The 25,847-nt window shown below is 38.1% G+C and overlaps 2 protein-coding genes across 14 annotated transcripts; both read right to left on the reverse strand.

Moving 5' to 3' along the window:
• Window positions 1-287: 287 nt before the first annotated feature.
• HDAC10 (histone deacetylase 10) lies at window positions 288-19,311 on the reverse strand. Of its 13 annotated transcripts, none has more exons than XR_008574681.1 (20): window positions 18,282-19,290; window positions 17,305-17,439; window positions 15,478-15,574; window positions 14,729-14,826; window positions 14,544-14,648; window positions 14,265-14,333; window positions 13,491-13,617; window positions 12,981-13,046; window positions 12,529-12,588; window positions 12,069-12,158; window positions 10,686-10,792; window positions 8,996-9,063; window positions 8,260-8,533; window positions 7,537-7,627; window positions 5,863-5,948; window positions 5,300-5,353; window positions 4,605-4,689; window positions 4,051-4,168; window positions 2,009-2,168; window positions 288-1,338 (listed from the first exon to the last, which is right to left on the reverse strand). XR_008574681.1 is itself a non-coding variant. In XM_054810106.1 (20 exons), the coding sequence occupies exons 1-20, from the start codon at window positions 18,380-18,382 to the stop codon at window positions 1,313-1,315; spliced, it is 2,085 nt and encodes a 694-aa protein (XP_054666081.1). In that variant the 5' UTR covers window positions 18,383-19,290; the 3' UTR covers window positions 288-1,312. The 13 variants fall into 13 exon arrangements, 10 of the variants coding, with proteins under 10 accessions (XP_054666081.1, XP_054666110.1, XP_054666090.1 ...); XM_054810106.1 differs by having other exon boundaries at window positions 3,983-4,168; XR_008574680.1 differs by lacking the exon at window positions 288-1,338 and adding an exon at window positions 3,189-3,310 and having other exon boundaries at window positions 2,036-2,168.
• A 1,834-nt stretch (window positions 19,312-21,145) lies between these two features.
• LOC129199201 (secreted frizzled-related protein 2-like) lies at window positions 21,146-24,505 on the reverse strand. The gene is made up of 4 exons (XM_054809246.1): window positions 24,219-24,505; window positions 23,499-23,668; window positions 22,536-22,628; window positions 21,146-21,456 (listed from the first exon to the last, which is right to left on the reverse strand). The coding sequence occupies exons 1-4, from the start codon at window positions 24,503-24,505 to the stop codon at window positions 21,146-21,148; spliced, it is 861 nt and encodes a 286-aa protein (XP_054665221.1).
• Window positions 24,506-25,847: the final 1,342 nt, after the last annotated feature.

The following is a 25,847-nucleotide window of genomic DNA, read 5'->3' on the forward strand; positions in this document are numbered from 1 at the left end:
AAGACAGAAGAATAAACCAACAGATCTCCTGTTCCAGAAAGTTTCTGAATCTAAAGTTTGGCCATGGTCCAGTTTCTAATCTAAAGTAAATAGTTGTTGGAGTCTGATGAAGAACTGAAACAGAACATCCTCCTGTTCTTCAACTTTTGTTTGTGAAAATGTTTGACGTGGCTTTCAGTTTCTTTTGAAATAGATTTTAATTTCAAAATTTTCAAGGATTGGGTATAATTTCCCATCCAGCAATAACTGGAAAGCAGTATGACAAAGGGAATCACAGGAAACAGTTCTAAAAAGACAACTGTGAACACAGATTTATTTACTCAAGTTATGTGTAAAGTTGACCCAGTAATAATACCAGTATAAACATAATTTGAAATTTTTGAAATCCAAAGGTCACATTATTGAAGTCACAATCACAGAAAAGTGCTCCTGAAAATGAGCCCAAAATCATATCTGGAATGCTGCAAAACAAGGCACACTGTGGCTCTTGTCTTGGGATGTTTGTTTAATTTTGAGAATTCACATGTTGTCAGCCTTAGGCCATTACCAAATCTCTGGAGGTCTGGGGTTTTTATTTGTTATATAGACAATTTATGTTTCAAAAGAGGGCAGAGTGAAGTCCTCTTTACAGTGCTTTATTCAATTACATATTTGTAATTTTATATATGCAAAATAGTTTTTTCCTTCTCATGCCCTGTATAGTTCAGGAAATTAAACTTAATCTCAACCACACAGGTGTGATGTAGGAAATGCATACTCTAGAGCTGCTCAGGTGCTTTTCTTTCTTAACTTCTTGGAATTGACAGTTACTCATTAGAAAAATTAAAAGAATGGACCATGTTAGGTGAATCCTTTAAATCAGATCATGAAATGAAATTTGTGAAGTTTAAACTCCCAATGAAATGGTGGTGGTGGCAGCACTTTGGTATTACGTTGAATAATATTTAAATATTTTGGCTATTATGATTGCTCATTTCAGGTTATTGTCTGCTGGACTTTAACATTCATGTAGTCAAGCTACTGCTTATGCAAACCTGATTTTACAGTGTCACAAATGACATAGGGCCCTATTTGCAGTAACAAACTACAGGAGTTGTTTTCAAGTGTCAGTCTTGCACAATTAGTGCCAATATAGAATGTGGCAAAATTCTTTAGCTGCAAATACGGATTTTAAGTATTTTAAAAACAGGAGACAATTGTGAATGGCTCTTACTATGTTTAGAGATTGACCATCCCTTTTCCTGATGATTTAAAAGACAACATGAACAGCAACACATTTTCTTCTGCTTTGTAAAATGATTCTGAAGTGAAGTCAATTCTCTGAAATCCCATCCTTCACTGAAAAGAACAGCAATAAGAAAAAAGTTATTAATGAAGCTCATACCACAATTCCCAATCCCATAAGAACATTTTTATTGGAACCAGACCGCTGCTCTTGGCCATTTCCTCTGAAAGAGACCAGGGAATTTTTTTGCCCATCTTTATCATTGCTTTTTCTGTTGGAAACCGGAAGTATTCAGTAGAGAAATGTTTCTACACAAGTATGCTTGAAAACATACATACCTGCCTAATCTGATTGCTATACTAATGTAGTACCTGATCCTCAGCTATTTGTGGAGGTACTTTAAGCATGACTAATTGCTATTGAGTTAAGTGATGTTATTTGTGGCCAATGTATAAAAATGTAACCTGATTTGGCATTATATTCAGAAAACACGTTAGCAATAAGAGCCAGTGCACATCTTATTAAACATTCTTTAAGCACATAATATTCTGGTAGTTTCATTTTAAAATCTTGTGGTAGGAGTACTCAAAGTTCCCAAGGGTAGTTATTATGCTATGAAATTCGGTGCTTTCTGGCTCAAGTGGCAAAATCAAAGGCATTCAGTTTCATCCATTTCATATTAGCTCAATATCCCACTGACTTACAGGATCCAGCTGTGTTTTATTAATATATGTAAGTTTCTGAAAAGATGGTAAGAACTAAATATAAAAATAGATTACTTACCTGAACACTGAAGCATTTTCCATTCCTGTTGAAACTGGTCTCGTAATTTTTTTATTTTATTTACTTTTTCTTGGGTAGGAGGTACATAAACTCCAAAGTGAGGTGTTGAAGCACCCACTAATGTTTTAGCCACACTTTGCATTAAATTTATCTCTGTGTCCTATTTAAGAAGACAAAAAAAAAAACCTCTTGGGATCCAAACTTTTTTCCTTTCACTAATACATGAAGTATTTTAAAACAAACTTCTGTAATTAAGTTGCTAGTATTAGTAGCAAGAATGAGCAACTTTCAATTTTCAAATAAAAATGTGTCAAAATAGAGAAGTTTTTTCTGAAAAAGGTAAATTATTTTTTATCTCCTGTAAAACTTGGGTTTTTTAAAAAAAATAGAGAAAGAATCTCAGTTTTCCTTTTGCGACTGAAAATAAACAGTGCTGGGCTAAAGGCAGAAAATGTTAGGAGGGAAGGGGAGCATGGAGCTTGTTTACTTCATGCGTCCTTTATTTTCTCTCTGTAGAAAATAGTGATATATTTTGCCTCATCAAGAAGTGACTTTTTTGACTTGACAGTCTAAATCAACGTGATTTGCTCAAGGAAATTATATTCTGAGGTATCCATAGTATATTAAGATTATTAACATGTATTTTGAAGACTGTAACTCTATTTTTTAAAAGATAGAATTATTTTTTTTAATTATTCTAAAAAGCCAAGTCCAAGCTTTAGAAAATCTCCACATTAGAGAATCCTGTTAGAGCTACCTGCAGAGTACCAATATAAAAATCTCAGTCATTTCTTAAAGATGTCTAACTTCTTTTTGATCTGTTTACCCTTCAGAATATCATTAATTCTTTCCATTTCATACTCCTAATTAGTAATGTGCAAATACACTATTTCTGTATACTGTATATCAATGTACAAATTATATTGGCTTAGGCAATTTATGTATCAGCACTGTAAATTCAAACAAATAACAATTCAGAAGACTACAGAATAAAGTATGTCAAAATCTACTTAATTAGCAGATTAATGAATAGTATGTCTTCAATTGGATACTTGCTGGGAAACAGAATAAAATTGCATATGTAAACAATTATTGTTTCTCGTTAAAGAAGAACGAGAAGGCACAAAAGCAATCAAAAGTTACTGTTTCACAGAACACTCAGAGAAATTGTGTTACTCACAGCCACAAGATGCTGCAGAGGCCAAGAGTGTAACTTGAGTTCTTTAAGAAATTAGACAAATTCACGGAAGACACGCTCACTGGCACTTATCACACACTGGTCTGGATACAGCCTCCGACTTCCTAAATTTAGAAATCCTTAATGTGGTAGTGTATGGAAAAACTAGACTAGGGAAAGATCCATATATTCTTTATTTCCTTTCCCATGCTCTCGACCAGAAATGCAAAGCTCGGGTAGATTGGTCCTCTGTTATATATTATGGCAATTAAGTTCACTTAAAGGATATGGGCCACTGTGATTTATCTTCTGCATGATGGAAGTCGTGTGTGATAAAGTACAGCACAGGGGAGAGAAGGAGAGGAAATTTATAGTTTTATGATAAACAGGGCAATTGGCTGCTTTCACTAACATTTGATGGAAAGAGCCCATATCATTAACAGACAAGTGTCTCTTTTGCAGAGACAATTCTGAGCTGTGAATCCCAAGTGGAAAGGGAAGTTGTGGCAAATTGTCAGAACATCTATTGTCTATGGACATAAGCATGGGCTTGCATTCACACCTCCGCTTCTCAGTCATGCAGGCTGCCTACAGCTCGGTACGCATCTTGTCTTGTTCTTGGGCCAGAAAGAAACTTGGGCTATTTGCATCATGAACTCAGGGTACCAAAGACAGTACAGATACAGCCAATATTTTCTACTGGGCAGCCTAAGGCAGTTCATAGCAAGCATGCTGCTGCTTGACTGGAGTTTTGTCCTAGGCACTTTGAAGTACCATGGCTTAGCACCACTTCTTACCTCAATCACTGCAAAAATTCGAGACTCGGCTAAGCCTTGTAGTAAAGCAAAAAGCAGAGAAATCTCACTTATTCCAAGGCTCCTGTTTGGTCCAACAGCTATTACTGTTAAGTTAGGTTGATAACTATATGCCACAGGAAGAATGAATCCAAGTACAGCAGAAAAGAAGTCATTTCCTTCAGCATCCTTTAACAACAACGACAAACTGTTTAGCACAAATGTAAAGCCCCAAATTCCCACATACAAAACAAAATATTAAGGTGAAAAAAGCTTTTGATTGACCTAGGAAACAGGATACTGATCTATTTTCACAGCCATTTTCATACGAAACATGCAGATTATTCATCTTTTCTTTAATGTCTTCGCACTGTAACTCTGCCTTCTTGAAGATTAACTACAGTAGCTACTGAAGGTTTCCCTCAAACCTATGCATTCTAATACACTCTAAAGATCTGTGAAAGAGTAGTACCCTGACAAGGACAAGAAAAGGAAATACTTTCAAAGGTCCAAATTGCAGTGAGGGGTGCAGTTCTCAGTGTCATTTTATGAATTTGTAAATATATTCTATTATTTCTGTTAACAAAGCTTTTCTCTTATGTTGTTTCTAGAAAGTGAATCTTACCTCTTTCCAGTTTAGAGAGATACAGTGTTTGGAGTTGGTCTTTGCAGACTGTTCTTTCTCACAAATATGTATCATGAGTGTTTTCCTGTAAATGAAAACCACATCTGAGTATTTAACCAACAACTTCCAATGAGATAAAAAGATCTTTTCTTTCATCATTCTTTAAATACTAATTCATATCACAGGAGGAAATAACTATTTGCATCACTACATGCCATAACATAAACACCAATTAAAACTGAAATCCTTTTTAAGATATTTTTAAAAAGAGTATTAAAGACTATGGACAAATTACTTATCTGTAACTTTTTTTGCCACTAATCCTTTTTCTTAAAAGTAAAGATGACTTTCAATAAGGAACTCAGCATCAGCAGTATGTGCCCCCTGCGGTTACAGGGGGTACACCCTATATAATTAATAATTGTCTTCTTTATTACATTCTATTTTCAATATTCTATTTTCAATTAATATAGAAGGATTATACTTTAAACCTACCACTCAAAGTGGCACTCAGAGATCGCATTTTGTCTTTAGAGATATATTTGGGGATGGTTTGTATTTTGTCTCAAACTAAACTTAATGAACATCAGCTCATGACTGATTCCTTAGTGCAGATTTCATCACACATACAGACACTTATGAACATTTAATGAAGCCTTTGGGATTTGACTCCCAGAAGTAGAAAGAAATCTCACCCATCTTCTGTATTTGGTATGATTTGCATGTCTCCAACAAATATACAAAGCACTCTGCAGAAAACAAAGAAAAATATACATACATTTACATCTACAAGTAATTTTTTTTCAATTAGTGCAATTTGTTTAAAGAGTTTGCATGTAGATTAGATGAATTAATAAAGAATGGATATTGTTTCTCTATCTGGTCCATCAGAGGTATAAAGGAAACACATTTATGACAGCTCAAGGGAACTCCTCTCACCAAATACTGGGGAGAAAAAACAAAACCAAGAAAATGTGCTCAGGCCAAAGACAATCAAAATCTGGCAAAGAAAACATAGGCTAGCATGGCAGTCATCCCTACAGATGTTTTGCCTTTGGTAAGGCAAAAGGTTTTTGCTGGAATACACAATATTGTCTGTACTACTGTATATGTACAGTATTGTCTGTACTATGCATATGGAGATGCTATTTGTTTTAAAATTAGGGTTTCAAAGGCAATTTGCCATATTTCCCACATTTTTTTAATCTTATTTTTACATTTTGTCAAAGGGCCCCAAATGCAAAAGATACAAATTCACCTTTGAAATCCAAAACGAACAGCATGTCTTAGTGCAACAGCAACAGAAACAGAAGATGTGGGTGATTCTGCAATTCCATTGCATACCTACAAAATATATTTTTCATTCAGAAGTAATTAATGCTGTACAAATAAGAAATGACATGATCTTGTAACAACTGTATTTTTACTTGTTTATATGTATCATTCAAACAAAACTACAGCTGTATGAAAGGGATCTTAATGATCTATCAGAGTAGGGTTAATAAAGTGTTATTAATTCATTTTCTACAGAAAAGCTGTATTTGATTATTATGCCAAGAGCTGTTCTGTTACTTCAAAAGTATGGTGCTATGCTGAAAGGCAACTGTAAAAATAGCTTTTGCAGGGGAAGGTCATCTTCACTGGTTCTCTTGATAGTCTGCAGATTGGATACACTCGGTGTGCCAGTACACAAACTGCACCAGAAAAATACACCCCATGAAAAGGGGGTTGCCCTTGAATTCTAATTCTGACTCTTCCTTTAACCTAGACAAGCTACTCCTTTCTGGAAAATACAATGACAGGATTACTCAGTCAACCTTTCAGTGTTCATTTGTTTTGTGTAGTGCTTTGAACTCTACATGAAAGCCAAGCAAAAAGATAATGCATGCTCCTCCTCCTCACTCCTCTTTGTCAACACAAAAAGCTCAGCTTAGCATCTGCAACTTATGAAAAGTTCTACCTCTTTTTGCCAGTTACCTTTTTTTTTTTAAATCTATTTATAGGGTCTCGTAGAGGTATATGCAGTCGACAATGTTAGAAATTTGTCGCTGAGACCTACATACATGACTTCCAACTGCAAGAACATGGCTTACAAGAGGCCATTGTGGCAGTTACTCTTCCTTGCAGACCTGGTACTTTAAAGGGAGCTTTTCATCCCAAGGGAGAGGCTGATATATTACGATGTAGTAATCTTTTGTTTTAACTTGTTTGTGGTTTTTCTCTATGTATAAAACCTTGGAGAAGCAAAAATACAAACGTGCACCCTCTAAGCCTGCCTCCTCTTCATTCCCGACCCTGCAAGAATCAAAATGCTGAATTGGAATTACTCCATTCAGAATCACAACATACAATGGTGCTTTCAACAGCACCACTAAAGCAATTTGTACGTGTGTAAATCAAAATTTACTTGAGTAAATTGTACAAATCATGATAAGTGGGTGTGGCTGCACATAGCATGGCATCCTGTAATGAGGGTAATGCAGAAGTAAACTCTCTCCTAAACAGAAAAGGCAAAACTCTGTGCACTGAAACAGGAAAACTTTTGACGTTCCTTGCTCAGATTTCTTGCTGCTGCTCACTGGTGCTTGATACACCAACTTCTGCTTCTCTAACTGGAAGAGTGAATGCCTGCCTCACCTGTATGTCTGAGAAGGATGAGAAGGTTCTTACTGACTCATATGCTGTAACTACAGAAAAGCAGGACAATGTCTTGCCCAAACATCATTAGAAAGATGTTTTGGGGCTGACAACTATCCCTAAATATTTGGTTTCTCATCTTGCATACTCAGTCTCGTAACTAAGCACGTTCTAGCTGAGATTAGCGGGGTCATGAACTACACATTAACATCTGGAAGACAATATAGTAGAAGCAGAAATCAGAGGAATCCAACTCTCCCCCCCACCCCCCAAAATCAAAGCAGTTTATTATTACCTCCTTCTTAAGTATTTTATCTAGGATAGCCAACATACTGCTGAGAGAGCGCAAAGTTTTTTCCTCTTTCACAAGGTCTGCATAAAAGCCACTGTAAAATACGTTAAATGAAGAAAAACTAAGTTAGAGGCAATAATGCTTTCCAAGAGGACACTAATACAGTACTTTGCAGTTAGTATTGATGGGGTACACTTTGTGTGGGCGCTACACATTCATTCTCAAAAACCTAGCCTTAGCAGGAAAATGACAACACCGTTGTCTGACAGTCTCGAGCTCTCAAAACCTGTCTCCATTCTGCATAGGAAAGAAACCAAAAATGTCTGACAATATTCAGGAAATAGAGTTCTATCAAAATTAGACTTTCTAAGACAAAAGGTTGAGCTGCTCAAATCAGACCAATTTCGTATTTTTTCAGCTAAAAATGAACACAGAGCTTTCAGGCACCTTCCTAGCAAAATCTCTTTCTAAATGAATACATTTGCACTAACTGTTCTATCTCCATTGAAAGAGTTTTCTCTAAAAGTATTCCGATTAGTTCTTTAAAGGACTTCAAGGCTACAAGTGATAACCAATGTCTTCATTTTTCAAAGGAAGAAACTTGGGCTATAATTGAGTAGGCTAAGGCCAAAAAGATGACCACGGCAGAGACAGAGGTAGATGACAGTCTGTACAGAGATCTCTCATCCTCATAATTATGTTGAAAATTAAATAGATAGGACCAACCTGACAAGAGCTTTTATTTCAATTCTGTCCATTTCCTTCACTAAATGAATGGGTACGGGGAGCAAATGTGCTGAACCTTTGAAGTCAGTTGTTGTTGCTGTTTTGATGGGAGGCACTGGAAGTAGAATATTTTTCATGTGCAGTTCCAAAAACCTTTCTACTTTGACAGTTTCATCATTGTTAGTCATCTTAGACTCATGTTCTGTGGAGGGGTTTGTATTAGTCTTCTTTAGTAGGTGTGATTTGGTGCTCAAATTTTGTAAAAATGATGTATCTAGAGGAAAAAAAAGGGAGGGGGTTCACATGTATTAATTCCTGAGCAGTGTGATAATATTTGGTTACATTTATTTACAAAACAGAGTACATCTGTATTCATAGTATGCATATTTATTTCTATGCACTAGCTACAATGTTTCCTGCCACAGATGATATTTTTCAGTGCTGCTATATTTGCTTTAATCTAGCAATTATGTCCATGTTTTCAACACAGAAAACAGCATCCTCAAACAAAGATATCAACGCACTACTTTTTGGCATGAAGTTTGCCAGCTCCAAAAGGTCTTGTCAGACCAGCTGAGGACGTGGCCCTGAATGAAGCCTCACAGTGCTTCATCAGTCACTTGATGAATAACTGCTAGTTCAATTATTTTAATCCACTGGTATTAATCTTAATCATTTTGAATCTCTGTATGAACCCATTTACCAATCACATTTGAAAAAAAAGAATAGTAATTACCTTCATACATCAACCATTTCCAGTAGGGTTTATGTGCAGCTCTCACATTTTGAATAGATTCAATTGCACTACAAAAGAAATAGGATTAACAGTATCAGCATGAATGAAAATACAGGAAACATAATTTACCTCAATGAAAAAATAAAACCAAAAAAATCCAATTGAAAGAACAAACTTTGGTCTATTCCAAGAATGCAGAACAGAAAAATAAAGAGAATGAGAGTTAATGGGCAGATTGCTTGGAAACATTAATACAAGGTCAAAAAAGGAAAGTGAAGAACACATGCAGACTGTGCCTTTTAAGTACACGTTTACAGTGTACAGTGTTAAGTACACAGGAAGCACACCTGTCCCTGACTTCAGGCAAGGCAGAACTTCACTTGTCTTTCTTTGCTCTGTCAGAGATTTTATCTGCAGAATGTAAAGATGTAATTAGATTCACTGAAAAGTAAGACTTTCAGGAAGATTCAGAGAAGTAAATCACATTCCCTGCTATTCTTTATGTTGAAATCTCTTTTTTATTATCACTGCTATTTGCAGCACTCTAGGCGAACGGTCCTCTCATGCTAGCTGTCATACAAACATAATTCAGGTCATGTTAAACCCAGGATAAATTCTGCGTACTTGGAGATTATTTGTAAGGTGTTCAGGAGCTAGACTGATAGAATGGATGAATATGTAATCAACTTTCTGTTACCTAGGATGATAGTAAGCTGAGATACTACAGTTGGTAGAGAAGAAAAAGAGGCAATACAGGTATTATGTGATGTACTAGCAGCAAAATAACCATCTTTGTTCCATCAGAGTTTACCAAACCCAACTCTGCCCACAACCTGTGTATATCTACACTGCTTTCCTAACTGATCTGACTTCTGAGTTTTAATTAACACAGCCAACTGGTAGGTGCTGCCACCAAAATGCATGAGGAGTACTGCTGCTGAAAAAGGCATGGAACAACTGTTTAAGTGGGAGAGAGACTGAAGATGGAACAGAGAGATGCGGAGGAGATGGTACAGACAGGTAGAGAGAAAGACACTGTTTAGACGTGGGACTGATTCAGGCTCAAGATTTGGAATGCTTTACTAGGTCAGGTTCACCACTGTGCAAATACTACCTTACTGTCTCCAAAAAGAAGTCAGACCCTGAGTTTAATTATCTTGGTACAGCTCTACACAGCTGAGTGCTTTCACACCCCACGCCTTAATACTCCAAATTCCAGAAACAGGAGTCAAGCAAGACTGGCTCTGCACAGCATCAGCTCTCACTGATGAAAGGTTAGCTGCAGCTATTGCTGTACTACAGCCACTGAAGTGGCTCCAGCATCTGAAGAACTAATCCTTGCAATTACATACTTTCCCAAATACTGGCTGTTATTAACTGGCGTTACCTTGATTACACCAGGAGTGTCTCAGCCTTGAATGAGATGGATCTTTATAGGATAACAAAGCTCAAGGATAAATAGCATAAAATTATAAGCCATTAAGAACTTCTTACAACCCGAAATCCTTTCAGAGACAAAAGTATACAAAACTGCACCTTGGATGACTTTTTTGGAAAGCAAGTTATCCAAAGCAGAAAATACTATAAAGCATCACATTAAAACCTTGCTTCAGCATAATATTCAAAGCATGCATATCTTTAGTCTCTTTAATAAACACATGGGTTGTTCTAAAATTCTTCATATGCTTACCTTAGGCAAGGTGCCATTTCTCCACTTACTTGAGGTACAGGATCTCCAAGCAAAGTTTTCACAGTCATGCAGACTGATTCAGACAATGACTTTAAGTGGTATCCACCCTAGAAAAAAAAATATTGTGTGTCACCCAAGGAACAAGTACTTGTAACTTCTGAGTATCATCATGGAAAATAAACTTTTGAAATATATCTGAATTTACAGAAATGGAAGATGATATGGAAGCACATCTAAGTCAATGATTTTCAGTCTGAAAACAGTTGTTAGAGGCTACGTGCTAAACTTCACATGATTCAACTCACTTTATCATGGTTCGATTCATTTTGGAAATCAGTCGTGACTCTGCCATGAAAACCCTGGAAACATACTCCTTCTCCATCCCTATCCATGATATGCCATCTTCAGCAATTCTTGAAGATTCCTTGGAAGGCAAATACTATCACTGTCCTCTAGAATGTCTGTACAAAGGAAATCTCCCACAGCCTGACACTTCTAAGATACAGTTGCTCTAATGGTTTGGCAGAATTTGGAGAACTGAAGATAGATTTAAGGTTGCTAGATTGCAGATGATTGACTGCTTCCTGCACACCACCTGTGGAGCAGTCACATCATCTGTATTAGGAGGGGATGCTTATTTGCACTTAGCTACTAGACAGACCTATCTGTAATAACCTGCTGGAGAGAAGAATGATGGAAAAAGGGTCATGCAAAACAGAGGTCAAGTTAAGCAACTCGTAAGTTGTTCGCTCTTGGAGACCTTGTTGACAGTAGTATTTCCACACATTTATTTACCTGAAAAGTCACCATTTTGCTAACATGCAGCAGAAATAGCGAGTTGAAATCTAGATTTCAAAAGGAGGAAACGTTTTTAATTGTTTAAAAAAAAAAAAAAGCTCTTAAAAAAGAGCTTGTGTAGATACTTTTAATCAAAAAGAGGGTATTTGGTAAGGGCTTCATTACTAAGAGTATATTTAGGTAAAAGGGTTTTTAAACCCTCCTGGAGTAAGACATGCAAAAACATTGAGAGTACAGCTTATTCACTAAATACATTTAAAAGGGTTTGGGAGCATCCAGAGCAGCAGACTAGTCACTGTTCACAAGAACTGAACCTATGCGTGGAGGATATGTTCTTTTGAACAATGAGCATATATGCTCCTCTCTTTCAAAATTTTAAGTTAAAAAAATCAGTTTTTAAGACATGCATTTCTTTTAATGTGTAAAAGCATTGTCAATTCTTAGCCATTTTTGCATTACAGATTCTCAAAAGATGAAAAGAATGAATTATTTTGTTAAGAAGTTTTGTTTCCTAGCTTCTAGCTTACCCTATATGGCTCTAAAACATCAACCCTTCCCCTGGAACTACGTTTTAAAAGTCTTTACCTCTAGGATGACACACAGCTTTCCATTAGCTAACTGCATCAGGAAATGGGTAAGGTGGGCAAAAACCTCAGGAGTGGCATTCATCTGACCCTAAGTCAAAGAAAAAAATTTAAGAGATGAAACCGTGAATCAAAAACATTGGTAAAAAAACCACAAAAAACATACGATCTGGAATACATGAGTCTGAATTGGAATACTGGAACACTTGCCTCTCACTGTATCTAACAAAATGCTGAACCAACTGCTTTAAAGGAAGGTGCAAAAATCAACTCAGTAATTACACCTATGGGATAATCTGTCTCTTTATGTCTCACTGTAGTATTTAATGACCTGGGGTCAACTTAAAAGACTTGACTTTGGTCAAAGTGAATTTCACCTAGCAGTCACAGGACATTTAAGAGGTAGGTATATTTTGAAAACAGATTCATGACTGACAACACAAAGACAACAAGTTACTTACTTCAGGGTCTCCAATTCCAGAATCATATCCAGAGGAGACAAGAACCAGTTCGGGATCAAACTGTTATAAAACAGAGAGAGTGGTAGCACATTCTTATGTCCTATTTTCAGTTTTGTACTGGATTTCAACTGTACCATGTTCAGCTGTTTTTTCAGCTAGAACATGAACACAAATAAAGACTCTCCTTGAATAAAAACTAAGATTACCCTTTTATACTATTTTCTTTCCTGATAGAGAAGTTGCAGATCGTTATATTGATTATTTAAAAGCTAACAGTCCATAAATGTTATTCAGTTCATCAGGACATTATCTACACCAGCAGAAATAATGTGTTAACTGTGCTACTGGCAATTACTGCATTTTGACAAAATATTCAATGGTACCTGCTTAAGAAGTAGATAGGAAGTAGTCTTTGGTTTTGCTATTCAAATAGCAGAGCAGTAAAAAGTTACCTCGAAAGCCATTGGAAGCAACACATGGAAAAATGCAGCAAGATAATCTGAATTTCCCATCCCAACCTGCAAAACATGAGAAATATAGGTCATATTTTCCTGCTGGAATAACAAATTTCTAAGGTTCTTCAAGACTTCAGGGAAAGATAGTATCAAAAGTTAAAGATAAGGGAACCTTATGAGGTCAAGTAAAACAAACTCCATTTAAGTAAAGTGCATAAATATCCACCATCTTTCTCACTTCCTGAAACACTTTTTGTTTTGATGCCTAGGCGAGATATTCAAGAAAAAAAAAGAGTATACACATATTTCTCTCTTTTTTTTTTTTTGTTAAACATTATCCCATTCTGAGTCATATTTCTCAGCAGATATTCCACTGACAGGAAGGAGGTACACTGTGCTGAGACATCTGCCAAACAAATGAAGCCGTGCACTTCTCAGAAAGTGTTATGTAAAGCATGAGATAGAAAGCTATTGCATGTACTTTGTTGTGCTGTAAACAACATTTACCTTATTCCAAGGCAAATTTATGTTAAAACCTTTCCCTTTTCCCAGACCCACAGCATCGTAATCAGATTCTTTGAGCGATGGCCAAAATTCCTGATGTTCATAGCGATGCCAGGAAAAATATAAAACCCTAAAAGATACAAGAAACAAATCCAAGTTGACAAAAAGATTCTGAAACTGACTATATCCTGAACCTGGTGGCTGTATTGACTGAAAGCAAGAAAATAGAATCATCCTTTCCCCTTAATGGGCTTGGACTGCAAAACTTGGTACAGTAGGTCCTATGCCCAAGGTAACCTAGGACAACTGCTAAAAATTTACTGTATGCATGCAATCCCTTCACACCAAAGACAAGGCATTTTCAGAAGAGCAGGCATGCTTCTAGAATCTAATTCTGTATTTATTCAGAAAACAATATAAAGCTCACGTTTTATGCAATTACTACTTGAATACTTGAACTGAGAGATTCCTGAATAGACAGAACAGAGATATTACCTGAATACTGTCTCGGAGGGATCTTATTACCAGCAAACCAAGGTAGACATATTGCTCATTTTGATTGTTATTCTTTACAGTAGAATAGTTTTACGTATTTTTTTTTGTTAGAATTTTCCCTCTATTTGATAACAAGTAAAAACAACAGTGACTAAAACAGCAAGGAGAATGTTTTGTGTTTTCTAAGATTCTAATTTTAGAAAATTAAGAAATCTTATTAATTACAGAAGAAAGTAGTATTTAACCAGCTAACATAAAAAATAAATAAAATATCCGTCAAACCTTGGATCCTCTTCAAATATATATTGTGTTCCTTGCCCGTGGTGCACATCCCAGTCAACAATCAGGATTCTGCATAGACCAGTAAAAGCAAACACTCAGTGGAAGAACCACAGCATCGTGATCTAAAGGAGGTACAGATGAATAATGTTTTTCTGCCCCAAAAGTTACATGACACCCAAAAAGCTCTAGACATTAATCTAAAACAGTACAATGTCAAACGGTTATCTAAATGCCGTACTTGCATATGATAAGCTTCTCTAGGGTCAACCATGCATTTACCTCTGTAGACCGTATTTCAGTTTTGCATATTCTGCTGCAATAGCGACATTGTTGAACAAACAGAACCCATTAGCTGCATTTCTCTGGCTGTGGTGACCTGGAGGTCTAAACCAAAGTTTTATATGGTTACTCACAACAACGGAAATTTGGGGGACAATTGAAGACTTTCTCATATATTTTCTTACCTTACTAATGCCATTCCATTGCACACTTTTCCTGACATCACAGCATCCACCAGCTGCAAAGTTGCTCCTACTGCTAGTCTGGCACAGCGGTAAGTGTTCTGAAAAAGAAAAAAAAACCTCATAGTTGTCATCAATCACTCAGCTTGTTTGAAATTAATAATTGTCTTGACATAATTCTACCCTATTGGTGTTGTATGCAGATAGTTGAAAGCAGAATTTTATAACACAGGTTCCTATGTGCTTTCCACTAAGTTTACCTGTGATCACCGTATCCTTTATAAGGATGTTCTCTCCAGAGCAGTTAAGAAACATGAGATGGACATATTGAACTGACCAGTGGAATAACATGGCATCTCTGAAAATAAGGAATTAAACCTTAAAGAAACAAAACACAAAAGACTTCACCTACATTACCTGGAACAACATTTAAGAGCAACTGTTACCAAAATGCAATTTGCAGGTCACAAATGGTCTACAGTGACATTAAGTGACAAAAGTAGAGCTAAAATTTGAATAGTGTGCTATACTGGCATGATACAATTACAGACAGAACACTTAACCAATTTAAATTACAGCATTATACTAAACTTGAAACAGAAAATAATAATATAATCAATAAGTGTAAGCATACTTAAATAGCAAAAAATGTATTGCAAGTTTTCCTCAACTTTCCTCAGAAAAGTGCCACTCATAAGCAATAACACAAATACTTGTAACTCCCAATAGAGGAAGCAATTTAACTTACACACCGGATGAAAGAAAAAAGCATCGTAATTTCCAGAAGCTGTTTTCAGTTCCTCTTCATTCATTGTCTGGGTGCTTTTCGCCACTTCCACATGTTCTGAACTGCAAAGGAGAGAGAGATTAACACAACAATTAACAAAGCAACTATAAAGGGTTTTTTTTTAATGCAAAATGTAATGAAAAGAGATAAAATATATGTTAAAAGGGGCTTTCTGTGAGACTTCACAAGTCCAATAGGTACTCTGGAATGCTAGTTGCAGGACATAATGAAAAAAAATAAGGAGCGCTATGAAAGCAAGGGTTCTTGGATGTCATAAGAATGTGACATTCTTCTCCCCTTTCCAGTGGTAAAAGCTAAACAGTGCCTTCAAAATGAAGACCATATGAACCTGAATGATTGTATCATTCCTAGTTTAAGTTCATCAGCAACCTCATAACTAACCGTGAACACATACAAAACATTTTTATAGGAGTCATATATTTGCTTCAATCTAAAAGTGTTTTAGAAAGAATAGAGCTCTATTACCTCTAGCTTACCTATGGATACCAAGACAAGGCTTAGTGAAGTCATTTGTCCCCAAGTCATCTAGCAGGAGCAACTCAACTAGGAACAGTGAACAAGTCTCTTTAGTACCCAATCAGCAATGTCTTTACTATGAAAATAAATTATATTGGTACCCAGCACATTCTAACAGACAAATATGTTCTGAGGAAAAATACTGTTCTAGAATCTGAAAATTTAAGCATGACTTGGGATCAAGTTACAGTCCTCATCACAGGTGTCAAGGGCCTTGAGTGCATCCCTTCCCTCCTAGGGTTTGGCTGCTGGGTTCAGAACCAGCTTAAAGATAGTACAGCTGGGCAGCCTGTAAGGAGCTAGAAGGAGCCTCAGCAGAGGTTCCCCACAATCAGCTCTGCTAAGAAGTCTCAGCAGACACTCCCCCTCCTTCTCTTGGCACCTGCTTTTAAGATAAGGCTCTCACCCTTGGCTACACTGCAGCTGTGCTGTGGAACCATGTCTGTCTGGCCATGAACCCCACAGATGTGGGCCTGGACCATGACCTGTGGGCTGACTCTCTAGCTTGACCTCAGACCTGCCATGTCACTATGGCCTTGTCAGGCAATCTAAACTCATGGGTGAATCCGGTTACCATCACTGGACCTGTGCTGCTCACCTTGCTCGGGTATTGTGGGATCGTGCCCCTGTCCACAGAGCCGCTGCCTCTGGCTGTTTTGTCATCATACTCTGCTTCTGACTCCCTTTGCCTTTCAGAGCAGGCTGCCCTTGCCACTCCCTGACAAGGGCAAGTGAGCACACAAGCAACACGTGGAATCATCACACTGAGGTGACAAATGCCAGAGCAGACTTTATTGCCATGACTTCAGAACAGGCAGGCTGCTGTTCCTCTGAACTACCCCCTGCAGAATTAGCTTCAAAGTTTTTCTGTTTGGTTCACTCTGTCTCAAAGATGCTTAGGAGAAAGAGAAGATTATTATCTTTCTAAAGGAATACTCATTTTTCTACACTTTTTAAAGTCTTGTCCCATTTTTATCAGAAATTTAATTTTAATCCTGCATATAAATCAGCATACATTGCTTAACAACCCAAAGAGTGAGAATGGGGATTTAGTGAAATAGCAGATTCATCCTTCAGCACCTACATCATATTCAACATTATTTGTCTAAGTTTGTGACACATTCTCCATTTAAATTACTGGAACTCATTGAGTTTTGGAGCAGACCTTTTCCAATGGAGCAAAACATGACCTGGAGGTATGAGATCTGTTCTTTCCTTGAATTAATCTGAATGGTGATGAAAGTAAATTTCAGACCTGTGAACCAACAGGATCTCCTCCTCGCTTCCTTCTCTGGCAGGCAAAAGGACACATCTTTCCACAAGACGGTAACATTTAAGCTGCTCATAGGAGGATGACAGTCTTTCTGGCACTTCAATATCACAAACAGGACTAGAAATAAGCAATGATTGTATTACTATAATACCATACCAGCACAGGTAACAAATCTACTTCATAATGCCTAGCTTTTAACTTCCCATTGTAAGATGATTCATTACCCTCATAAAGAGACATGTGAGCGTAAAAGAAAAATAAAATAGAAAAATAAAATACTTTTTGGTTTGGAATTGATCCAAAAATTGGTTCTAAAACATGAAAGGAAAAAACCATATATGGTTCTTGAATAAAAAAGAAACACAGTAACATAATTTTTTGTTTCCCATCTCACCACTGAAAGTAGCAATGCTTAACTACAGGAATGCTGAAATTAAAAGCTGAACGTGAACAGGGGAGAAGTGGGTTTGGGAGAGAAGAAAACAGTGGACTGTTACTCTGAGCACTGCAGAGGTATTGGTCTAATTTATATAAATTTAAGCAAGTGGCATATACCAATTACTAACTGAAATTAATCGACAGGTTTCAGCCAAGCAAGTATATCCACATATTTTTTCCAAGATCAATGATACTTTAGCTTTATAAACAATTTAATTAACTTAAAATACATTATTTAGGGGGCTACTCAGATGCTTAAAGCTAACATTTCTTATTAAGGCCTACCAGACTGGAGACCTACAGCTTCTCAAATCCAGCTTCAGATTATCATTACAGCATCTGGACACAAATTGGGCATAAAATAAAAAATTTTCTCCAAAAGAAAAGACTATTTACTAAAAAATTACAGTGTATCTATCACTAGATATTTCCTATTACATTTACAAAACCGCCATTTACTCACTACTTCTCTCAGAAGTCCTAGTAAGAATCTATTCATAAAAAGGACGGCAGTGACTTACTCGCTCCAAAGTAGTTTATGAGTGGTCATCTCCTCATCGTAAATCAGCGCTGTTCCTGAAGCCATCGCTGCAGACAGAACAAAACAAAAATCCCAAGACATGTATGTCAGGCAAGAAGTAAACTTATGTTAAAAAAATTTAATATTGTATTAGCTAGTGAGAATATATGCACACAGCATATCTGCTTGCATGATGATTTTGCACTTTAGACTTTGTACTTACAGAACGAAATCAAATAAAGTCATTTAGGAGGAGTCCTTACTAGACCGAGAAGCAAGGCAGCAGTGCAAAGCTAATGGCACAGATCTCGAAACTGGATAGGTTGGAATCACAATTATGTAAATCTTCAAAACCTCAGCAGAGGTATTTCTGGTGTAGGGAAGGGAGTACGCCGCCTCTCCCAGCCCCTCCAGCCCATGCTGAAGGCCTCACCAAGACTGTGAGGATCTGAGCGCAGGCCTGCACAGGCCTCCTCATCCTGCCATTACACACACTTACCTGTCACGGCTGATATGAAACAAACCAGCTGCTTGTGAAAACTCTAGTTATAAAGCCACAAAATATGAAAAACAGGATTATATGCACCACGGATAGCACAACCACAGCGATCTGTTGTGTTTAAAACTTTATCGGTCCTTCAAAAACGCAAGAGAGACATTTAAGAGACACAAAGAAAATGATGCAAAGAAAGAGAAATCAAACCGCAAAGCTGGCCCTTAAGCCGCCTCACCGAAGCCCTGGAGCCGCCGGGAGGCGGCGGAGAGCGCGTTAACGTGGGCCGCGGGCCCGCTGCACCCCTCGCTTCCCGCCCGCCGGGGGAGCCCGGCAGCCCCAGGCGCCCTGACACGGAGCCGCCCGGGCCCCGCAGCCGGGCGGAGGGCGGTGCCCCAGACCCGGAGCGGGCGGCGGGCAGGCCCCGACTCCCGGAGGCAGCGAAAGCGGGAAGCCAGCGCGCCCCAGCGCCAGCCCCGCACCGGGAACGCCTCAGGTCGGCTGCCCGCTCCTCCCGCCGCCGCGGCTCTGGGAGTGCCGAGCGGAGTCCCCGCCCCGCGGCCGGCCGTGAGCGCGGCGAGCGGCCCGGAGGGGGCGGAATTTAAATTCCTAAATTTAATTTTCGGCGGCACTAGTGCCACTGTGCCTTTCAGTGGTGTGTAAGAGAAAGGCGTGCGGTGGACATAGAGACAAACTATGGCCGCTCTAAAGACCCTTTACTTTGCCAGAGCTCTCTGAAGTAGGCCTGACAGTTTGAATTACATTTCCAGGCCAAGGATAATTCAACCGCAGGTATTGTTTAGTATAGAACAAATCCGAGAAAAAACAAACAAACAAACAAAAAACCCAACCCACAACCCTGGCCTGTATGGTATCCTCTAATGGAAAGAGAAACGAAATAAAAACTTGAACTAAAATGATTACGCCATTATTTTTGCAGAGTAGCAAGAACTGCGTTCTCAGCAGGTACCACCAGGCGCCGTACGTCACGCCAAGGCTGGGTGCTGATGCCTCTCCTGCACCTCCTAAGTGGGTCACTGCATGGGCTGCCAGGCTGCATGTCGCCTCGGGGAGCTCTGCGACAGCCCCCCGGAGCAGTCGGCATGTGTAAAGCAATGACAGGCTTCTTTAAATATTTACCAGATTTCATGCAGGGACCAGCACAGACTCAGCAGGATCAAATGAACCGAGCTTTTGAACAACCTACTTTTTGTAAGCAATGACTTCATTATACAATACAAACTGACTGAATATAGGTTTTTTCCACTTTTTTTCCTCAGTTTCTATAGTTTTCCAGTTCACGGCCAAAAGTGATGGAGCAGGTGCCGTCAGGAACATGCATACCAACCTGCACTTACGGGACTCTTGTCAGGACCCCAGGTCACTACAGATGTGACTTTTAGAAAGCTACTGACCGTAACCTTTTCCCATATTTTTTCAAGAAAATATGACCGTAACACACACCGTATTACTGAAATAGCTTCTAATTTATGTATTATCAATTACCTGCTCTTGTGTCTATTATATATATTTATTAAATTAAAATTAAGTCAGGTTCTTTCCGTCTTCATGTGGTCTTTAGTATCAGTGCACTGCAAGTGAGGATGCTAATCATGTGGCCACTGTAATATTTTGCACTTCTTGAGTATTATCACTCCATTAGTCCCCTGCAGTCCACTTAGACAACTGGTAAAGATTCTGTAATGGCTTTTTTAATGTGTCTGAAAATGAAAAGGGACCTTTCAGTAACCGTGTTACATTCAAGATGGTCATGCAAGAATAAAAGTTTCAAAACCTGCATTTAGCCCATCCTCTCAGGTGTTACCACCAACATGCTGTCAGCTCTGTCATTGTAAAATGACGCCCAGTAACCAAATTTTCTTGTGGCTGGGGCCGACCATATGGCGCTTACAGTTCTTAATTATTCCACTTTGATTCCGGCAAAAGCAGCCAGCAGAGGGCTGCCTTCTTTTAAAATAGTCTAATGGGAGAAAATGAGGTGGATTAATGAAACATTGATCAAGGCAAAGTTTAGGTAACTGGAGAAAATGGCAGAGTGGGCAGTATAGAAAAAGACATTAAAGGTAGTCAGCTGGATTAAAACTGTTTAATGCCAGTTTTTGCACATATACAAATTTTTTTTGCAATAATTCAAAGAAACATACATACCAGGTTGGCCAAGTTCAAACTTGATATGAATAGCTGTAACACTACAGAAAGTAGGCCTGATAACACCGGGGTTTAAGTTCAATTTATAATACAATTTAAAAGGAAATGAAGACTTTACATTCCACTTATAATACATTGCTATTTACAAGACAGATTTGGCATGAGAATTATAATCACCTTTTTACAAATAATACGATTAATATTTACAAGCATTTATGGTATCTCCACTTCTGAGTGGCCAAAGTCAGCTGGGAGTCCCTCCTCTGCCAACGATAAACCTGGTTAACTAAAATAATGCCCTCTTCAATATTCCCCACAAGGAGATACACCATGGAACGATGGGTCGGAGTCATCCTCTGCGTACAGTTTTCATTGATAAGCAGCCACTGTTGTATCATACTTTGGGTTTCATAAGGCAAGAGTGAGCCCTGGGTAATGAATTCCACTTGGCATTCAATGTTATACTCTTGGTCACCAAATACTGTTCTCTTCTTGGAGAGCTTTACTTTAACTGCTAAGGAAAAAAGAAAGGAAACATGTAAGTCACTCCATTTACTCAAATGAGGAAAGAAATTCTACCAATGAAAACAAGATGATTTCTTAAAAATACTATCATCATTTTTGCTGACAGAGTATGGCAAGGCCTTCTCCAGCAGCAGTATACATTTTTAAATGTTTTTTAAAAATAAAGGATGTGTAGGAAAGAATTTTTTTTCATGGAAATAGGCAACTAGGAAAAAATATTTTCACAAAAGTGAGTCATGTATTTTTACCATCACCATGTACATCAGACTTTTTGGATAATTAGATATTGTAAGCTGTTGGTATAGTTCTTGTCTCACAAGGCTGCCCAGCTTGCCCAAGCAATTCTCCTGAAAATCACTTTGTCCATGTTAGGAACCCCTCAGCAAACATAGCTAGTAATGCTTGCTGACACCACCCTTTTAGATACTCTGTTTTCATTACCCCACTTGACTCCACCAACACTTTTTAGCATGAAGTTTCTGTGTATCACCTGATCTAAAGCCAGCCAAAGTCACTGAGAGTCTCTGCACTGACATCAAAGGGCTTTGCAGGAGGTTTCTAGGGCAAAATTAAAAGTATTGCCTGTCACTCCAATAAGACATGAGGTAAGAATTTCTCTTACTGATATGATTTTCTGAGTCTCCTTTTCAGTAAGCTATGTATCACGAAAACCTCATTCACACAAGCAACAAGGACACGCCGTTCACTTGTAAGACACCAAAGCTTTACTTTGGGTTTAACCCCACTAATTAAAGGCAAACCTGCTTATTTGGCTGCTTTTGCCAGAAATATTTTCCATAAAGCATATTGTACTGCAATGTAGCCAAGAACAGAAGAGCTATTTGGTTGTAAACTAGGTCATTAATAAATCTTTCATGCAAAATAAATCCTAATCATATTTTGATTAGAGCATATTCTGAAAAACAACCTAAAATTAAGTCAGCAGCCAAACTCTTAATCCTTTGAAATCCTAGCAGAAACTCTCACTGATTGTAATCCTAATTTTAAAGCATTTTAGAAGGAGAGCTGTTAGTCTCTTTAATAGCAGCTGTATTAGCAAGGACTTACCAAAGTTATTGTCACAGAAAACTTCGAGAACTCTTTTGTGCGTAAAGAATTCCTCCACTGCTGGGCAGGTCTGGCAGACAGGCTTTGGTAGGACTGGTAAGAAATTAAGAAAGTTTCATTGTTATCTTTTAGAATCTTTTGGTTTAATTTTCAGCTGTCAAAGCTGAGCGCCCACTGTTTAGCCACAGAAATGGTGGAAAAAATACACAATTGGTCAGTGACCACGTAAAAGTCTATACACTCCTCTGAAAACACGGCTGGGGATGAAGGAGTTTCATTTTTCATGCGCATTCAGTCCTTGTTCAGACTGACAAGCTCAATTATCAGCATCAAATACAGTAACAAATACAGTGTTATTTTTAATACAGCCATGGTGGATGGGAAAGTGGTTAGGTGGCTGATTCTATCAGTGACTCTGGGTGCAGCTGTGCTAGGACTGTGAATAAATGTGTCAGCAGCAACTGATTCCTACTGTTTTCTGCAGAAGTTTATTAGCCTGAGTGCATTTGAAGATTTGAACATTAATGTCACAATAACTCAAGTTTCCCTAAGGAAAATCATCCCAACTTTCCTAAGCTGGTCTGAGAACCAATTCATTGTATATGTAAATTTACCCATGATAAGGGCCACTGATAAGTCTATAAAGACACCTCAAAATAAATCACAGTGTGCTGTCAGGTACTGCCCATAGCTGTGCAGGGTGATAATCACCTTCCTCCACTATCTAAGTGTAGACTATCTACGCTTTCTTTTTTTGAAGCGATGCTGATTTGCACCATCTGAGGTTAGCTGCAGCTTACACTGCAGGTACTAGCACTTTGCCATCTGCACGAACAGGGTGAAGCAGTATGGATACATACAACTCCATTTACAAAATCACTGACTGGGAACAGTGTCCCATGTATCTCCTTGATTCCCAGGAACAGAGTACAGCTGCCATCCCCTCTGCCATCCTCCCGCTACCTTTGTGCAAGTATTTATATTCCTTTGTAAGAGATGCCAGGCACATGTCCTCGTCCGCGGGGAATCGATCGCAGTCCAGACTGTCAGGCCAGGGGTGTCCGTGGCAGGCGAGCACGGAGGCGCAGCTGTCACGGACAGCAACACACATACTCCTACAAGGATGGATAAACCTGTCGCCGGAGGAAATACCAGGCTGAATCAGTTAAACTCACTCAGTGATAGCAGAAACTAGTGCAACAGTGATTTCTTTGCAAAGTGCATTGTCTTCGCTGGTATTTAACATCCTTCAGCAATAATATAGTTCTAGACGCAGCAACTGTGGCAAACTATGCAAGTGGTCTGCATATGGACTGGACTGTGCTTACAGGATTAAGTCACAGTTTTAAAAACACTTTTATTAGAACCTGAGAAAAATCTTCAGCAAGAGCCTGATTCTATTCATAATAGGTGCTTCGATCCTAAATTAAAAAGAATAAAATTTCACCTGTAACAAAATAGAACATTATATTCTTTGACAACAGCATTCATTTCCCAAAGCAAACTAAAGTTGAAGTGAAACATGTTTTCAGTACTTTTCTTTCCAATGAATACAAAAAAGGTTAACAGAATTATTTCAGAAAAGTGGAGATCACTTTTAGATTATGATAAACATGCATTTCATTTGATTCCTGTTCTGGCAAACTCCTGTTCTGGAGTTTTGTATTGCGTTGCGGTACTTACGTATCTAAACAGATGGGCGCAAACAGGGAACACAGGAATGTCCTCACGTGAGGGTGACAGTCTGTGTGCGCAAGGTGCTGCCAGGTGATGGATTTTAGGATAACCTCTGCCATGTTTGTGTGTCCCATCAGGTTGGGAAGCCTCATTTCGGAGTACCCAATCTTGTGGCACATGTCCATCTCCTTGGGTATCACTACACATTTCGTGGATAATCCAATGTCAAAGCCTGTTGCCACTCTTAGGAAACCACTCAGAGCAAAAATAAGTATTTTTGCAGTCAAGAACATCTTCCAGTGACTCCTGGGCTGCTGAGCAGGGAGCTGTCAAACCCCCCAAGTGCAGGAGCATGCTGAAAACCTTGTGGCTTATATACCCCAAGAGCTTAATGAACCATTGGTTATCAACTGCTTATCAAATCACTCGAAACAAGACCAGGTCTTATTGCCTATTCAAGGGATTGTTGTGATAACCAGGGAAGTGGAGACAAAGTATAGAAGTATGTTCCCTGAAGACACCAGTTTGGTGTAGGCTTTCACATGTCTCACAGTGTCAGTTGCTGCAGCGTGCTATGTGGCATATTAAATTTTGACACCTAGAAGGTTTGCTGTGTGCCTTCTAAAACAAATTAAGAGATCCCTCAGAAAAATGGTTGGGCAGACAAGCTGTCTCCTGGGACTGCTGTGTCTCCTTTGTTTTCAGACACTGCTGACGGGGCAGAAAAAAACAGCCCAGATTGACTTATCAAGTGAAAATGTTTTGCTTGTGCTAATTGCCCATGTCTCTTCCACTGTTTTACAATGTAGAAGAGGTACTTACTTTGGTCAAGCACTATAAAAGAGACAGCCTCCTGCTATTAACCAAGTATTTTCTCTGGAAATTTGGATCCCGTGACATGCTAAAGGTCCCAACTTCTATTAATTTTAATAGACACCCGAAAATGCAGAATTGTTTTACTGATCAGAGTATGTGCCTATCAGATGGTTACAGAACTCGCATCTTTCATTTATTCAAGTTCAGTGGGGCGTTTAATATTGTAGGACTATCAGTATTTCTTCAGAGTGAAAAGGTGGTTACACATACAGAGAAACATTTTTATTATTTCAAATGAACCTGGCTACATTTAAAATTGCTCAAATAATGCAGCATTTCACCTATTTATTTATAAATAATAATTACATGAAACTGTATGGAAGCAAATAATACCAGATGTGTGCTTTTTCTGTTTGTAGCACAAAAAAATAGTATTAAATTTCTTAAGTTAAAAGTTAACAGAATTAATCACTGAGTACTTCATTACTGTTCTTAGTATAGTACTGATAAACAGCTCTTTGCTATAGAGAAGTTGGGGAATCAGTTAAGGTGACAGTCTGAGTAATGTGCAGCTTGCTTACCTACTATGAATGGAAAAGTCAGATTATTAGTTAAAAGAGTTGAAGATCTAAACAAAACATTTTGTGGAAATTTTTAATTTGATGAAAACATTTTTCCAACTAGTTATGGGCCTTATTTTTTATTTCTATTTCTTATTACATGATTTATTAGCAGAAATGTGTAGATATAATAATACATAGGTGGATCTACTGTAAAATATCTGGCTTGATTATTATGCTAAAATGAATATGTTCTTAA

The sequence above is a fragment of the Grus americana genome, chromosome 1 (genome assembly GCF_028858705.1).
Source record: "Grus americana isolate bGruAme1 chromosome 1, bGruAme1.mat, whole genome shotgun sequence".
NCBI lineage: Eukaryota > Metazoa > Chordata > Aves > Gruiformes > Gruidae > Grus > Grus americana.